General features: G+C 40.7%; 3 protein-coding genes across 7 annotated transcripts in view; 1 reads left to right on the forward strand and 2 right to left on the reverse strand.

Annotated features, from left to right (window-relative positions):
* The window catches only part of LOC147148817 (uncharacterized), a 23,122-nt gene extending 19,094 nt beyond the window's left edge, over positions 1-4,028 (reverse strand). For 2 of the 4 annotated variants that reach the window (XR_015086378.1, XM_086027289.1), the window contains exons 1-2: positions 3,878-4,028; positions 1,716-1,776 (exon numbers count right to left, since the gene is read on the reverse strand). Coding sequence is in view for 1 of the 4 variants with exons in the window: in XM_086027289.1 (XP_085883415.1) it covers positions 1,716-1,776; positions 3,878-4,012 (196 nt within the window). In the remaining 3 variants the exon portion in view is untranslated. The remainder of the gene's footprint in view (positions 1-1,715; positions 1,777-3,877) is intronic. The other 2 variants (XR_015086377.1, XR_015086376.1) reach the window with 1 other exon arrangement.
* On the reverse strand, positions 2,328-3,952 carry fancf (FA complementation group F). Its single transcript, XM_086027281.1, is given in 1 exon segment — positions 2,328-3,952. A coding segment is annotated over 1 exon segment (1,044 nt). The 5' UTR covers positions 3,593-3,952; the 3' UTR covers positions 2,328-2,548.
* gas2a (growth arrest-specific 2a) overlaps positions 3,502-17,757 on the forward strand; it is a 22,556-nt gene continuing 8,300 nt past the window's right edge. Inside the window, exons 1-5 of one of the 2 annotated variants that reach the window (XM_086027283.1) lie at positions 3,502-3,761; positions 4,414-4,564; positions 9,598-9,759; positions 12,171-12,301; positions 16,174-16,315. In XM_086027283.1, the coding sequence (XP_085883409.1) occupies positions 9,615-9,759; positions 12,171-12,301; positions 16,174-16,315 (418 nt within the window). In that variant the 5' untranslated portion in view covers positions 3,502-3,761; positions 4,414-4,564; positions 9,598-9,614. Of the gene's footprint in view, positions 3,762-3,980; positions 4,004-4,413; positions 4,565-9,597; positions 9,760-12,170; positions 12,302-16,173; positions 16,316-17,757 lie in introns of those variants that run through there. The other variant, XM_086027284.1, reaches the window with a different exon arrangement.

Genomic DNA, 17,757 nt, shown 5'->3' on the forward strand with positions numbered 1-17,757 from the left:
CAAACATCGTGAATTACTGTACATATTATGTAATTATTTGCTCAGAACAATTTTCATATCAGTTAGTGGGGTGTGTTTCTTTTCATCTGGGGGCTGACATTAATCATCACTATGGCTACATTCCCGCTGTGCATCATATGTGTGAGGCTGTGAAGAGTCTTTAAAAAAAAAAAAAAAAAAAAGAAAATAGAAAAAGAAAAAGAAAAAAAAAGCAAGTCCCAAAGACTAAATGTTAACTCTGCTTGGAAATGTGCAAATTGCTGTTGGCCTTGCAGAACTACTAATTGGTTTTGGCGTGTTGCGTCCACGTGATGAAAATCCATTTGAGATCATTTGCATGTTTTTACAGCAGAGGAGCAGGTGAGACCCCTTTAATCATGGCTGCTTCCCCTGTTGTCAGCCACATATGTTCCTCCCGCCTCGGAAATAAATTGGTTGTGTACACGCGGGCTGTTACTCGGTGACCCTTGTCTGTCACTGCGTGAATTGCTTTCACTGTGTGTTAAACGAGCCGTGGCGGTGTTGGTGTTTGCATGCACGCAATGTCGGGGCCTCTAATCCACGGTGCAGCACACACCAGCTATTGTGCAGCTTTTGATTGAACACACAGGATGTGCCTAATTGATCCCTTGCCACAGAGGTGCTCTGGCCTATAGACAGCCATGTGTGAATTAGTATTCAAGTCAAGTCACCTGACTCGCACAGACCCAATAGTGCTTGTATTTCACCGGAGCTGGGCATTCCGCCGATGTGACGGGCCGGTCCGCCCATTTTGTAGGCGATAAATGGGACACTTAAAAAAAATTGTCGGACTAAGCATAGTCGGAAGCTCATTTTTTTTCATGTCTATGTAATCGTCTATTTTATGACATTCACATATCACATTGCCTTAGGACTTAGGACTCATGAAAATGTCACATGACGTACCCAGGAAACAGCTGAGCTGTGATTCGGGCTGCAGTTATCAAATATTTTGTCATTGGGATGTATATTTTCCGATAACATTTTTTTAACATAAATTTAAACTTTACTTAGCAGCAAACTTTATTGCTCTCTAGAAGATTTTATTTTGGTGAGACAAATTGACTACAGTAGCAATTTTGCAGACTAAAAAAAAAGCACATTTGAGTCGAACTGGTTTGTTAAAAATGGATCATTATGAACTGCAACTGTGTGAAGTGTGCAGAGTCATTTTTGCCTATTAAAACTGCCTTTGAAAAGTAATCCCACAGCTCTCACCAGCCTACATGGGGAACTTTCTTAGCTGCTATCCATGACGAAACGCTGCCTACAGACATCTTATAATACAATGTCAGCGAATTTTTTTTTTTTTGAGCATCCGTAAGTAGCAATTGAACTTGAGTTCAGGACAATGTTGTGATTTTGATGTCGGTGGCAACAGTTTGTGACGGCAGACCCAGCTACAGTCTGGAATAGGAGTCAAGTCAGTGTCAGCCATCACGCCGCGTCACGGCGCTGATAACAATAATGACTTAGTAAGGTGAAGTTTATTTGAATAAACGCGTTGGCAGAGTGTTATACTGTCATTTACAGCATGAACAATTGTTGCTGTGGTTGGCTTGACTTCTTTTTCCTAACGATGTACACTAAATAAGCGGGTATCCGAGGCAGAAAAAAATGCCGCAGGCATTTTTTAACGAGTTACTCGCATTACTTGAGGATTTCATTCACCAGTAGCCCTCATTGGTCATTACCTGAGCCCTTAAGCACTGTGGTGTCACTTTCAGTCGACAGCAAGTGGCAACAGGCCACGCCCTGAGATGGATTAAAAACAGGTGAATTTTTCACTTTAATTCATATTACACAAAAGCAATATTAATCAGAATACAATGTTTTTAAACTAGTAGGGCTGCATAGAACATTCTTGTAAAGAACATCTTTGATTTGAATTCCTCTTTAAAGTAAAATGAAAACTTCAGACATAAATAGCTCTCTTAAGTTTTCTAGTGTAAACAAAGTTTTCTCGAAGTTTTTCTCATGCCACCACAATAAAGGAACGTCTCGGTTGTCTTATGCCTGGTACACATAAAAGGATTTTATTAAAAGATTTATTAGATGCCACACATACAGATAGAAAACATTTGTTATTTAACAGTCATTCCTGTCAATCTGCACCCCAAATAGATTAGTTTGAATTTGTACATTTGTTCTGCAATTCCCAAAATGAATGGCAGATTGTTTACCACTTTTGCTTTGCTTACAATAATTTGTGGTGTACCAAATTACATAAATATGGTGGACATATTAGATACAGCAAAAGAAATACTAATCTTATGAGCAGACAAAGAAAACTAGACACTTGAACATTTAGTTTTTTAAAATTGCTTTATTTTGCCCCCATTCTCTAAACTCATTCAGCACTTTGTTTCTCTGATTCAATGATCATTCCATCTTTCACATGACCATTGTGAGGATAAGCAGATAATGGGTGGATTTACAGAGGAGAAACAAAAACAATGCTGAGTGATTTCTATGAGAATTTACAACAAATAAGTAGTAGATGCTGAACTTGACAACATTTTTGAAACTATCCATCAAGCTGCGACTGTCACTTGCGTATTTCTGCTAAGAGATCTGCCCATACACTTAGTCCTCTGACATCAAAATCTCCATTGGATATCCTCAAATCATTCAGTTCTTTTTCGACAGTGCTTCTCAGAGTGGGACATGCCTCAAACAGGACCACAAAGCGCTCAGTCACTTGCCGAAAAGTCACTTTGGGACTTGTGCCGTTTTGCACCCATTCGCCATCGTTGACGCAGTACTCCATATCTGCGGCCCACTTTTTAAGAACAGCACAGTACATGTCCCTAAATTTGACATGTTCTTTGGCCAAGTCTTTAAGAAGAGATGTAGGCAATGTGAAGCACATGTGTTGCAGCAGGTTGTGCTTTTGCTGGAGCCAGTCCTGGATAAAATCCACTGAAGCAGTTTGTGCATGTGCGTTTTCTCCAGTCAGCAAAGCGGCAGCAAGAACCAGACACAAATGTTCTGCTCCTTTGCATCCCTGGAGGACTGAGTCAAGAAAACTCTGTGCCCGGTAGGCTCCACCGTCTCGGCTCAGCAGGGCGTGAAGGCTCTTCATCAACAAGGCAGCCTGCACTTCGGCACCAGCTCCCGATTGACCCGTGAATGGACTCAAGATTTTATGAGCAGATTTGCATTGAATGATGCGACTGCAAAGTCCAGTGACATCCTCATATTCTCCTGGTTTGACATGCGCCGGCTTTTGGTTGTCAAAGAGTATCTTCATGATGGAGAGAGTCAGATTAGGGTTGTTCAGCAGCCCTGTCAGCAACAAGTGCTGGCACTGTGACAGGTCCAAAAAAGAGAGGTCAGTGTAGTCAGCAAAGACAGCTCGCAAACTGCTATTTGTGTGCTGCAGTTGTATTTCCATAATCCCTCGTATTTTGGGGTTTTGGTGGAATTTAGAGAAAAGGTGCTCGCAGTAGCAGGCCCAGTGAAATGCCCGAGAGAGAGACCGTCGCTCCCACAAACGCACGTCACCGCTCCGCGCCGCCACCGCCAGCAACTCAACCGTACTCGACAAGTTCTTCAGCGCCGCCTCCATGCGGCGCTCTTGGCGGACACAGGAGCACCGGCGAGCTGCCTCGGTGCTCTGACTCCCACGGAGGACGGCAGAATTCGCCCCAAAATGTTCTCTCCTTACGACGACCAACGCGGTGCCACCGAAGCTACACGCTAGCTGGCACAGACGGGCTAGCTACAAAGCTAGCATGGTGAGTTCGAACGTCATGTAAATTACACTCTTTAAAATAGTTCCGCTTCTGAATACACACGTTATTGCGTTGTATACATGAGTAGTTTAGAGTAAGACTTCATAAAACAAACTCACGTTCCATTCGCCACTGTATCCCTTTACTTGTTTTGTATGTGCCGCTTGAACTGTTTTGCGCATGCGCAATGGAGAGGTAACGCATGTAAACTTCCTCCAAAACAAATGCGGTTTTAATCTCGATTGGTACAGCATTGTTTTCTTTTATATACTTACTTGATACCTTCAGTAACACAAGCCGCACAACATAGAAATTTTATACATTTGAAACCACTTCTATTCGTTTACTGAAACTTTTGATTTCGTTGAAATAATAGTAAAACTAATTATTATTAATGGTGGTGATGATGATAATAATAATTAATAATCCATGATTTTCAAAGCACAATTGAAAAGGGTGCGTCATTTAAGATTCCGCATTTTACCAGTCATCACACAGATGAAAGAGCACACTATGCATGGGCTACTTTATCGAGCTGTTCTATTGAATGTAATCCAGATATGGCATAATGAGGCAGCATGTTAGTGAGGGGAGGTGGGGTGATCAAACTTCCCTCCCATCAACTGTGTGAGCACGTGTATTCATGTGTGTGTAGCCAGCTCGTTGTGCAAACCTTCCCGGTCCAGTCGAGTTCTGCAGCGTAACCTGTAGGAGGGTGCACGGCAGTGAAAAGCATGAAAAGTGGGAAGAGGCAGCTCAGAGGACGAGTGAGAGGAAGTTGCGCACCCAGCAGCTGAACCCTGAGGGTGAGCACTGATCACAAGCCTTTTTGTACACTGCATGCACTGTTTGCCTTAACTCCTCTTCCCAACTTGTTTGAATTTAATGTTCAGTGTCAGTGGAAGTTTTAGCGAACTGTTAGGATTAAATAAATTGTAACTTGATGGCAGCTAAAAGCCGACAATTGCTGTATATATTATAATTGGCGACTTCTCTATTCCACTGTGGGGATGGTTTTAATTAGGTGGTGGACTCTTGGATTTGTGTCGTAATTACTCTATCAGCCTTAAACCTGCACCCTAACTGGTGGATTATCAGATGTGGCTTTTTGACATTTATCAACACTGTTGAATTAATAGATAGTTTTTCATTTTCTGTTTTAAAATGTAGCAGCAGATTAAAGGGCCAATTTATTCAACTGAATTCAGGCACAGCAGCAAATCATGTGTGGTGTAGGAATTTCCATATGAGCATATTCATATGTTTTATAACAGGATGACTAACCAAAATGTTATTTATTGACAGTGTATGTGAAGCACATGGTCTAATAAAGGCCTGATGTAGCCTGTTTTAAAATGAATTAACACAGGGCAAACTGCCACATGATCACAGATGAGGTTTTATGGGTCGTGGGCAAACACTCTTATTGCAAGTTCAGCATAATTAAAGTAGTTGTTGACCGATAAATACAGCAGGTGATACAATTTGATACATGGCACATGCAACATTTACATGGAAACACAGTGAACTTTCGCCCCCTGTTGAAATGTACAAATCTTGCTCCAGATCTCTTGTGAGATCCTAGGGCATGGCATGCAGTAAGGGTTAGAACAACAGAGCCAGCTTGATTTTTTATTTTTTTTTGTAATTGATTCAGCTGTTGAAATTCCTCTTCGTTTGTCTTTCCCGGAGCAATCTGCAGCCAGCCACGGTATGTTATGGTGCCTTCATGGCAGTCATGAGGCCTCTCGGTCTGAAGAATGTTTACATTTATATCTTCCGTATTTGACCGTTATTGTGCAGGTCTTCTGTTCCTAATCCTGAGTCAACATCTGGATCTGGAATCTGACGTTGGGAAGCACAACTGTAGCTGGCAGGTTTAGTGGGATGTACTGTATGCGTACAAAAAGTCCAAGAGGGAGGCAAGGTTTGGTATGTTTTTTGACCTGCACTTGAGGAGGTCAGGCAGCAGTGTGGTGTCAGGCCAGAACAACAATTGGTTGTTTCTTTTAAAGATATTTCCAGAGGAAGATGCGGCTCAAACCTCAATGAAATTTCAAGTCACATTTCTGGAGAACAATGCGGCTTTTGAGCTAAATGTTGATAAATCAAACGAGCTACAGTATGTCAATTGATGGGATATCGCTAAGTGAGGTCAGTAGCATGTTTTACATGGTGGGTTATCAACCACTGAGGTTATGTGCTTTGACTCACAATTTCTCCAGCAGTGGCAATGTACTCAACAGTGTAGTCAACAAATAGTCTGTGTAATTTAGTACAACATTTCATGAAAAATTTGTGTTAGCTAGTGGGCGTAGTAATGTCGAGCAACAGAATTGATCAGATTATTTTTTTCTGGGTAGCTAGTTGCTGCCAGTTTCATCCACTGCCTAACAGAGTAGAGGAATGATCAGGAGGGTCAGCGGGGTACACACATTCTAATTTTTAACATCTTCAACCTTTTTTATGTAAATGAGAGAGAACCCATTCATGATGATGGAAAAAAATCGGCACAGGTGTTTGCGATTGCTACACACGGTAATGCTTACAAATGTAGAAACATATCATATGCATTAGTTTTATGCAAGTTACTCATTGGTAATTGAAGGTGTCTTTACTGGTGAAGAACCGTATGTATTTATTCGCGGATGCAAACGATGAATGCCAAACCGCACGGTGGTGTCTCTTCTTTACTTAAACTTGAACATTTTCATTTTCCTTCGGGAGTGGAGCGTTGACTAGCAAATAGCGTTTCAATAAATCTAACAGATAGCTGAAGAGACGATGACAACTGGGAAATAGTTGGGCTGGCTGAGATTTGAAGCAAACGTTCTTCAATTGAGCCTTGGCATATCATCAATAGCAAGTCTTCTCCCTTCACAACCAGATGTCTGTATCACTTTTTTGTCCATGGCTCAGCCGAACTTTCACCACACACCTAAAGATTTGTGATTATAAATATTAAACAGGTTTAATGTGTACGATTATTGGATCTGACGTTTTTCCATGCAGAGCACTGTGGGGAAAAAAAATCACTCTGAACACACCACCCACCAAGGATAATCAGTCCGAATAGTCTTTTACAGACTATCTGACTATTGCACCTTGCTGACTTTGATGAGAAAATGCTCAAATAATGCCCATTTATTACCCGGACTCAAAAACGCAACCTCAGGAAGACGTACTATCATTATCATAAGACAAGTTTATATGTTTTGCAATTAAACCACTCATCGCAATGTAACAAAATTTACGAGCTCTCTTCACACAAGCGCTTTCTGCTGAATGGGGTGGGCAACCGGCCCACTTGCCCCACTGACTGAGACACCATCCAATGCTAAAGCAACCAGAGTGGCTTACAATGGTCCTGTTTGAATGAAGCTGTGAGACATGAGAACTTGTCCCACTGCCCCCATTCTGTCTGCCAGTCTGCTCCTCGTTGCTGGTGGGAATGTAGCACCTGTGTGCTGCTGCTGACCGCCCTCTGAGTTTAGGATGTAAAGACAGGTCAAGGCGAGCTTGTCTCCAGGAAGAAAACATGGCATCGGTACCATGTCAATACCGAGATGTCCACAGTATGGAACATATATGCAGGCTCTCATTCCATCCATCCATCCATTATCGATACCGCTTATCCTCACAAGGGTGCTGGAGCCTATCCGAGCTGTCTTCGGGCAGTCACCCTGAATTGGATGCCAGCCAATCGCAGGGCACACAGAGACAAACATCCGCACTCACAATCACACCTTGGGGCAATTTAGAGAGTCCAATCAACTTACCAAGCATGTTTTTGGAATGTGGGAGGAAACCGGAGAAAACGGCTCTCATTCCTTCTTTGACAAAGTTCCTCTTCAACTTTGCGTAAAAGGCCATTTACCAAGGATGAGGGCTGATATGTGTTATTATATTTGAGTGAACAGTAATACTCATTGTGCATTGTCATGATGATTTCCACAACAACAGTGTTCAGGAGAGTAATACTAAAAATAACACAATTTGGGGTAAAAAATGGACCGATCCACTACTTGGGTCAATATTTGACCCAATTTTCTAGGTTGTTATTGCAGAAAACAACACCAAAAATTGGTAGTTTTGTACAAAACAAGCCCAAAAAATTGGGCTGTTTTGTACAAAACAACAACAAGAAAGTGGATCAAATTGACCCAATTAGTTGATCGGTCCATTTTTGACCCAAACTTGTGTTATTTTTAACCCAACTGTTTTTATAGTGTGTGATGATTTTGTGTGCATGTGTGCGTGTGTGTGTGTTTTTTAAAGTAACATTAAAAAAACATTTGAATCAATTCCCGTATTAGTTGCAAGGAAAAGCTTGTAAATCCTTTGGAATTGCCTGTTTTTTTTGTTTATTTATTTTTTTTATCAAAAAGTGGTCATAAAACATGACACTTTATCAGTAAGTCACAATAATATTCTTTAAAGTCATACAAAAACTATTTGGTTTTCGTGTTTTATTTAACTCAACACAAATTGTCAGTGTCATTTTCTTTTATTTTCTTTTATTTTTGCCCACTTACTGCCTAAGTAAATCACATGATTTTAGTAAAAAAAATATTGTTCTAAGACCATAATTTAATCGGTTGACATAATTAAATAAATTTAATTGAAATCATATTTTTGAAAATGGCGTACACCCGTCATACTCATCCTATTCATGCTGTTTTCTTAGCAGCTTGTGGCAAAGGGGCGCCTCAGTAGTCAAAGTACAGGGAAATGACGCACTAGGGAAAATACTCCAAAAGCACATAGGAACGTGTAAAAAACCCTTTGATGTGTTATTCTTCAATAAAACATGCTCAGTATTCCTTACAATGTCATCATGTCTGCACAACCGCGTTACCTCCTCCTCCATGCCAGGAGTCGTAGTGGTGGAATTCCCAACTTGAAACCGGAGCGCCTGTGGAGTAGAATGCAAAAGATTTTCAACACTGGGCAAAGCTAGATATCGGAAGGCTGTGTTTAGTCAATGAAACACATCGTAGGCGCTGAGGAACAGGTAATTATGGCTTTGAATATTGATGGCAAGTACAGACCCTCGCCAGACTGCATTAATAAGGCCTGCTGCCTTGTAGCGTCTGCTGAAGTGACTTAAACTACACGCGGTGGACTGAATGGAAAACACTTTTTTTTGTTTTGCTTTCCTGATGTTTGTGCAAAAGAGGTCCAGCTGTATTAATGTGCTTCTTATCAGTCATTTATTGATGTCATCAGATGCACTGTAAACCACACCGCTATTTGGCCCATAGACAAAGTCCTTTGTCTCTTGTTTTCATTCAAGGCACCTCTGTTCCTTGTGGGAATTTCAGGCCAACTGTTGGATCACAACATCGCCCACACAAATCACATGTTAAAACCTCGTTGTTCTGTTTTGTTTTACATCACATATTTTTGGGAGTGGAACACTATTGACCTGAAAAAAAAAAGTAAGCACACATGCGCACATGTACTTACTGGCCATTTCAGTAGACACACTCTAATGAGATCCAGTAACATAATGGGCAATTGATACTCACTGTCTGAAATGTATTAGAGTTGTAGTTGTGTCACTCAAAACTGAGCATTATTGTCTTTGTCAAGAAGACATTTTTGATACAACTCTTGTATTTGATCTCACTATTGTGTGGAGTTGGTGTATGTGGACATCCATGCCAACCAACAGCACACGCCATGATTCTAGATTAAATGTGAGACCTTTGCAAAATTAAATGAATGAATAAACAATCAAATAAATAAATAAGAACGGATCCAATGCATACGTACAGGCCTGAAGTTTCCTTTCCAGATGTTCATGCTTCCTGTCTTCTGTCTCTCACTGCCTTAGGTTATCCATAGGGAACAATGTGCAGCTCCCTGAGTCCCAAACATCCAAGCAGCCCCGGGCTGACAGACATGCAGCAGTACCACCAATGGCTGGCCAGTCGACATGAAGCCAGCTTGTTGCCCATGAAGGAAGACCTTGCCCTCTGGCTCACCAATATGCTTGGTGAGTGCATTTTTTTTTTTTCAAGTCATTGTCAGGTTCCCATGTGAAAATGCTAGCATAGAAAGTGAATTGACTTAAAAATAGCTCACCCTCAAAAACCCCCCAAAATCAACTCTTCCAGTTGCATTACTGTAAATTTAAGTAAAGCTGAACCACCAGTCTTTACATAATCTCCTATAGATTTGCCTTAATTGAATAATGAGCATCATTACAGCTCAGAAATAATGCAGCGCTAGCAGTGAGGAGGAGTAGTCGAAGCGCAGTAGCAGGCTTACTATTGTCTAATAAATGACTGCGTGCGCTGTTGTTAAACAGCTATGCACTGACAGAGCAAATGCATGAATAACTTAGTAGCTCTAAGTTGATTTAAATCAGGTATGTCCTCATAGTAAGTAATAGGTGTAGACTTGAAAAATGAGTAGACTGAGTTTGTCTATTATGAGACATGAAACAGTTGATTAGTGTCTGTCACGTTTATGTGTAACATTACTCAATATGTACGCATGGGGAAGTCTACGCATGGGGAAGTCTGCAAAGTTGTTGTTTTTTCTTACCAATTAGAAAGAACCTCAGCATCAGGAATATAAAGATGAAAAGGGAAACGTCCTGGAACAAAAAGGTTGCATAAAAACAGGGTGAAATTTTGTTCAAAAGCAATGTAATGTAGTATGTTTATTTTTTTTAATTTTATAAAGAGATTTTCGAACATAAGATACGCTAAACAGCTTTTACCTGCAAAACGTAAAACTTAAAAAAAAAAAACAACTTCTTTAACATTGATATCACAACAACAGTGACAACAATGTATGTATGAATTGCTTTTTGCAACTTCCGCTGCATTAGAGGTCCAATGTTTAATTGATTAATCAATTAGCAAATTAATCAATAATTATTTTTGATAATCGATCAATCATTTTGATACCTTTTGTAATTCAAAATTGTCCAAATGTTCGTAATACTCGTCAGCTTCTCAACAGTAAATGATATCCAATTTCCAGAGCAGGGCATTTTACTAAAAAATGAGCATCCGTCTGCAGTGTGTGTACCCCTCCGTCGTCCGGCATTCGAGTAGTTTAGAGTAGTGTTAAAAAAGCCTAGTTAATCTTTTGATGCTCACTGAACTGAGGTGTAGCGTAGTGAGATATGCTGACGTCAAAGTATCAGAAAATTTGGCTAGTATTCTCGGTGAATGGTATGACTTCAGGGGCATTCTACTTGAGAGGTTCTGTTGCAAATCAGTCAGCATGTCTGCAGTATATCTTCAGTATGTTATGTCTGCCATGTTTGTGGAGTGTATCCAAAGAATCTCTATGGCACAGCGTGCGTGTTGTTGCACACGCTACATTAGAAAGTAGTCCGGTTAACGGAACATATTTTCGTTATGATTACTGGTACCCACATAATCAAGATGGTCTTGTGTTTGTGTTTTTTGTTGTTGTTGTTTTTTTTTTTATGATTACATTGGCTGTAGTATAGATAGATAGATTTCATCCTTACATTCTCTTTTTCTGTGGATGTGGCTGCGTGTGAACTTCTCTTTGCAGGTGCATTGGAACCAGCTGAGCTAGAAGCAGCCATTAGGGTTGCCATTAAAAAGTAATATTATTAGTTTAAGCTGTCTTCTCGAGGTTGAGCACATGAAAAGCTCCTGAAGGGGCTGTTATGCTAAGCAGAGTTTAGGTGGGAGGAGAAGTATGGAAAAAAAAGTCTACCGTTTGAGTGGGAGGAGGACACTAGGTTGTATTGATGAGTCATGTGGTGATGGGAGACAGAGACATTTATAGGACAGAGGAGCCAAAATGAAATACTTCTTTAAAGTCTCTCTGGAATAAATTGTCCTCACGCAGCAGGAGTTGAAGGGAGCATGTGCGTATACTCTAAGTTGGGAGCTCACTGAGTATTTCTCAAGATAGGAATCTCTTTTTCTGGGCGCAATACAACATTTGGAACTCATTAAATGCTGTGAACCCCCAGACCCCTCCTGCTATAAGAAACAGAAAGGGATGAAAAAAAAAAAAAATCTCCGGTTTCTTTCCACAGACACCCCCTTGCCACCACCTCCTATTTCACAATGATCTCACTGAGAAAGAATGAATTGCTGGAAGTCAGTTAATTGGACACCATATTTCGATTGCCAATCTGCAGTATCTCTACTTAGCTTGCAGCATAATTAGCTTCCCTGTGCAGGTACACATTTCCACTTTGCTTTGACTTATACCTTAGCCACCCTCGTAATGAAGCAACTTTTGTAAGTTGGAACATAATGAGCCACACAAGCCTGGCTCAACCAGGTGTGTTGCGTTGTCTCCAGAGTCGTTTCTTGCGTCTCAATGGGACTTTCATACGTATTGACGTTTTGATGATGAATTTCCTGGTGCTGGATTCTCCCTATTTATATGTCACCTGATCAGGCCTGGAAATTACCGCTGAGAGTTTCATGGAACGCTTAGACAACGGCTTCCTCCTGTGCCAGCTGGCTGAGACGCTGCAGGAGAAGTTCAGGCAAAACAGTGGAGACCTGCCTGCTCCCAACAACAGAAAGGTAGTAAAAACTGGGAACTGTCACTATTACATTAGTCTGATATGGTAATGACAATGCTAATAGAGAGGTCAAAGACCTGACAAAGATAGGAAACAAGAAGATTACAATCACTTCCAAAATCCAGATTTGTGATGTATTTTTTTTCTCTTATATTGCCAACCTGTTGCTTTTAGTTTAGCAGACAAATTAACTCTCCCCACACGTCATGAGTTAGCACTCCCTTTTCTAATGTAATTGATTAAACACAGATTGCTTCAGGACAGCAGCAGTCGGGGTTTATTGACTCCCATAAGTCCAAAGACAGAGATGTGCTACCTATTAGGTTTCACTCAATAAGCTCAATAGAAGCGTCTTTTGTTGGATGTCTTTGTTCAAACAGTGAATATGGTCGATGAAAAAAGAAAGAAAAATGCTGTTCCCCATCCCTAATGCAGATTTACTGCGATCATATGATTTTTCAGTTGTCCATGCCAAATTTGAAAGGGCGCAACTCGACATTATGCCTTCAGAGGCAAATCTGTCAAGACGCAAAATTAATACTATCCAAGACAAATTATATTTTTTTAAAAAATGTGCGATGCATGTCAGTCATTTGTGATATTTGACCAGACGTGTCGCGCTGGAGCGATTACATGCTTCTGTTTGAGGGAGGAAAAAAAAAAAGATCTGCTCGAGTTTCTGTTTAGAGGGCAAATGGGAAGCACAAGAGTCCTTTGTCGGCAGTTTAGTGCGAGTTGTTGATGTTTGCAGTGGGCCACGGTCGTGCCGATGACGGTGCGTCTCCTGGTCCCAGCATAGATGTGAGGAAATGCTTGAGGTCAAGAGCGTGGGATGACAGAAGCTCCCGCTCTAGAGATGCTATTGGTCACATTGGTGAGTCAGAAAGGGACAGCAGACGGTCTTGTCAGACAACCTAAAAAGTTGATCACAAAAGTTTACATTACGCAGTTGTACAGGGAAATTGCTGTGTCATCGTGAGTGCTTTTTAATGCTATCCCACTGAGAGCAATGAGGCATGGAGAATCAATGACATCGGCCAAGCCTGCTACAAATATTGTACACGACGCTCTTCAGGTTCCATTTAAGTCAAATAATGCTTCCTCAACTCATGATGGACTTGGACTTAATATTCGACACCACAAGTAAGCAAATGTCCATTAAGATGCTTTATAATCTCGTATTTTGTGGGACTAAATGATTCCAGCGGACATAAATTATAAAGAACTCTTTTGTAGTTACTGTCTGGCCATTCTCCCCACGGGTCTTGCTTGCATATCATGAAAAAGGAGGATGATATTTCTTTCTTGCCATATTACCACCATGGGGTATGCTCACTGCAACCACATCATTATCTTTTGAATTTTATTGCAGTCACACGGGCTGAAGGTTGAGTAGGTACAGATGTGAAGGCAGACGTGTTGGGAATATACAGCAGTTCATAGCTCCAGCAAGCACAAAAGCACGAGCGTTTTTTTGATCACTTTTAGTTAACCCAAAACTGCACCATGAAACTTTTGTGGATGAGTGGTACTCGTAGCGAGTTAGAACGTCTTTCATTTTGGGGGGACGCTGGATAAGAATACGGTCAGAGGAAAGAAATGTATTTTCTGCTTTTGTCATTTGATTAACTGAACTGATTATCCAGCCTCAAAATAATTGTAGAGCACTATTCATCCCATCCTAATGTTGTATGTCATTCTCTGTGAAGCTGAAAATGAACTTGCTACAGAAAAACTGGGGTAAAATCGTACTGGTTACCACACCGCCTTACAGTCAAGACGTCCTGTGGATGTCCTGCTAATCCTCCGGCTACCTCTTACATCTTACTGATTGCAGAAACTGCCACTGTCCACAATGTTGGCACAAATACAGATAAGCCTTGGTGGAGGTTTGTGCAGTGATTCCAACCACTATGCCACACTACACTAATGTGTGAGATCATCATATATTTGTCTTAACTGGCCTGAAAATTAATCATTGAACAAATAACGTATCATTGTTCATCTATTTATGCCAGTGATGTATAATGACAGGCAGAACATTGAAATTATGTTCTACTGGATCAGGGGTCGGCAACCTGCGGCTCCGGAGCCGAATGCGGCTATTTCATCCTTATGTTGCGGTTCTGCGTGGCTTTGGAAAATAAATTATAAGTGTCCGATTGAAGTGGATGTTGTTTTTGTCCACTTTCATATGTGGTCCTAGATCAGATTTTTTGCAACGCGACCGCAGTCTGAACCGCGCCAGGTCGCATATATCCGACATTGATGTCATCCGAGCCCAAAATGCGGGCTGCATGGGCGGAAGGAAAGTGCTGGCAGTCACGGTAGATTGAATCTGCAAAGTTGTTTTGAATAACAGTATTGACTTTACATTTAACTTTAATTGAATCGAATTTGAAACATGAAGCATAAAATGGACATTTATGGTGATAGTAATAATTCAGCCACGGCTCAGATCGGCTCATCAAAAAAAGACGGCAGCTTACAGTCCTGCATAAAGATGAAAGTGACTTCCTACAGCCCTGATTTGCAGATGCTGTGCGCAGAGGGTCAGGAGCAGAAGTCCCATTAAACCAGGTAAAATAAATATTCAGGCAGTCGTTTTGGTTATTTATTTTCATTGATTAGTGAGCATATATATATATATACACACACACACACATCTTCATTTCAGATGTCAAAAAGTGTTTGCGGCTCCCACTGTTTTCTTTTCCATGGAAACCGGGTCAAAATGGCTCTGAGTGTTAAAGGTTGCCGACCCCTGTACTAGATCGTAGACAATACAATTAACCTGTGAATACACATATTGCCATTCATATAACTGAATACAGTAATAGCTTTGAGATCAACTAAACAGGCCCAGGTTTTACAGTGAGTAAGTAACATTTTGAGTAAACAGACAAAGGCGTCATTATTTCAGTATACATGATACCGTATACTTTTGTGACATTATTGTTTGCCAGTCTGCCCTGATTTTTTTAACGTAAAATAATTGCCATGGTTTAAAGGGCAAGCCAACCCAAACATTTTTTTTTTAAGAATATGTTCTATGTAAGATCACTAGTCGAAACAAGGCATTCTGAATGCAGTGTTTCAACTCGTGGGCCTGCTGGGAACATAATCTTGGAAAAAAATATGTTTGGGTTGATTTCCTTTTTAATAAATGTTGGGAAACACTGCTCTACTGAGAGTAATTCTAGTTTCCTAATGTTAGTTTGTGCAGATGATTTTAATGGCCCAACAATAAAGAGTTAAGATATTTGTCACGTTTACAAGAAAAATACTTTGAAGTCATCAGTAAAGGTGTGGGGAATAGGGAAAGCCACAACAGAAAGAAAAACACAGATTGTTAGTTCACACATCAAATGAAATTGTGGCCACAGTTATTTTTCCAGGAAAGCAATTGGACATTTACATGGACACTAAAGACCTCCAGACAAAAACAGCTCAAGGAGAGCCTGGACAGAAAAGAAAAATACCCACAAAAGCCTGCATATTTCCAGCATGATGTCATTGCACCTTTTCTCATAGCACAGACGCACATATCCTGTATAAAACCACAGTAAGGCGCATAAATCTCCCCAAAGAGACCGTGTGGGGGCTGTGGGCCATGAGCGTGTCATCTGATCTCCAATCATGGTGAGCTCGGTAAAGTAGCCCCACTATTCTGACCTGCCATCTCCCATATTGATCCGTGTGCAAAAAGGTCCTCCATCCCGGGCTGAAACAAGAGAGCCTCTTAGCAGATGGAGAAGGAAATGGTGGTGAGAAAGGTTTTGGTACATGTCCATGTTGCTGCAGTGTACTGTGGGTTTTAGATTCACCTCTTCAGGAATGATCATTTTGCTCACCTGTTTTTGTCTCAACCAGGTTATTCCTTACCGGAGGATCCCATGCCGGCGGGCTGCGCCATCTGGCTCTTTCTTTGCCCGGGACAACACAGCCAACTTTCTGTCTTGGTGTCGTGAGGTTGGCGTGGGGGAAACGTGTTTGTTTGAATCTGAGGGTTTAGGTGAGTGTACGTTTTAATGGCTTTGCTTGTACAATGTGGTGGTGATAATAACACTGGCAACCAGTGAACAGAACTCATGTGAAAAATATTTCTCAAATAAAACACTTTTAAAATGATGCTGAAATGGAATGTGATTGCCCTAATGGACTGTTGCCAGACAGAAAAGCCAAATAAGTAAAACTAAAATGATCTCCTCAAAATGAAGCTTTTCTGTGTTTTAAGGTAACATACTGGTCATATGGTAATATGACCCCATTACAGCAATCCGATTTGATTCTTAGTGTTTCTGGCAGTGCCATGAGTTTTTTTTTTTTTTTTTAAATAACCATGATCCATGTTTATAATAGTTTTTAATTATTCCTTCCAGTTAGTTTAGATTTTGTTGTGACTTTTGTTTTTTAAATTCAGCTTTTTCAATTTCAGTTTTTAAGGTGGTTTTGTTAGTTTCGATTTGCTTTTATTTGTATTATTTTTTTAGAAAATGCTTCAATTTAATTTTTTTGTTTTAGTATTAATTTTAGTGGTTGTTTTTGTTTTTTTCTTCCTTTGAGTAATTTACCGACTATAAGCTGCTACTTTTATCACCAAACATTGAACCCTGCGGCATTTAGTGTGATGCGGTTTATGTATGAATTTTTACTGATAAGCTTCAAGCCGTTAATAGTCGCCATAGTCTCGTCACATCTGACCAATGAAATTACCGAACGTCATGTCTCAGCTTCAGAAAACCGGTTACCGGTTGGTTGTTGCCTGAGCCCTGAGAAACTGTGATGTCATTTTCAGTCGACAGAAGTGACAAAATGGCCGCCCCCTGAGACGGCGAAAAAGGGGTGCATTTTGCTGCTTAACTCATATTTCAGAAACGCAATATTGATCAGAATACCAGGTTTAGATTAGTGAAGGCGCATAGAACATGTTACGGCAAATAATTTTTTGGGGTTGACTTCGTCTTTAAGCGTTTTTTTTGTTGGTTTTTTTTTCAATGTACGTTTTACTGGTAGTTATTTCGTTTTAGTTAATATTTTCTGCCATGCATACTAATATTAGTGTGAATACTCGGCTCGCTGCATTCACAGTACAAACAAAAGCACAGGCGGAGGAGTGTTCAAAAAGTAGGCCAACACTATGCAAATGTTTTCCTCAGCCAAGAGTAGGCACAGTTGTCCTTCCTGCTCCTGTTATCTCAGTATTCTCTGTCGTGTTAGAAGCAGAGATGCGCACTTTACCCTATTTTGCCGGTTCGTCCTCCGTCCGCGACCTGGGCACCCTTCCGTCATCGTCCCTCTGTCTTTGTTCATAAAAATAATCGTCCTCCGACCCCGTCTGTCCTCATCCTTTTAAAGCGCTTCCGTCCTTACATTTTCTCAATCCGTCCCCCTCCTGCACCCCAGAAAAACTAAAAATACATAAATCGTCCCTGCATGACGCCATGGGAGAGATGC

Source organism: Filicampus tigris, chromosome 4, assembly GCF_054856515.1.
Source record: "Filicampus tigris isolate MCC_2025a chromosome 4, RoL_Ftig_1.0, whole genome shotgun sequence".
NCBI classification, from domain to species: domain Eukaryota; kingdom Metazoa; phylum Chordata; class Actinopteri; order Syngnathiformes; family Syngnathidae; genus Filicampus; species Filicampus tigris.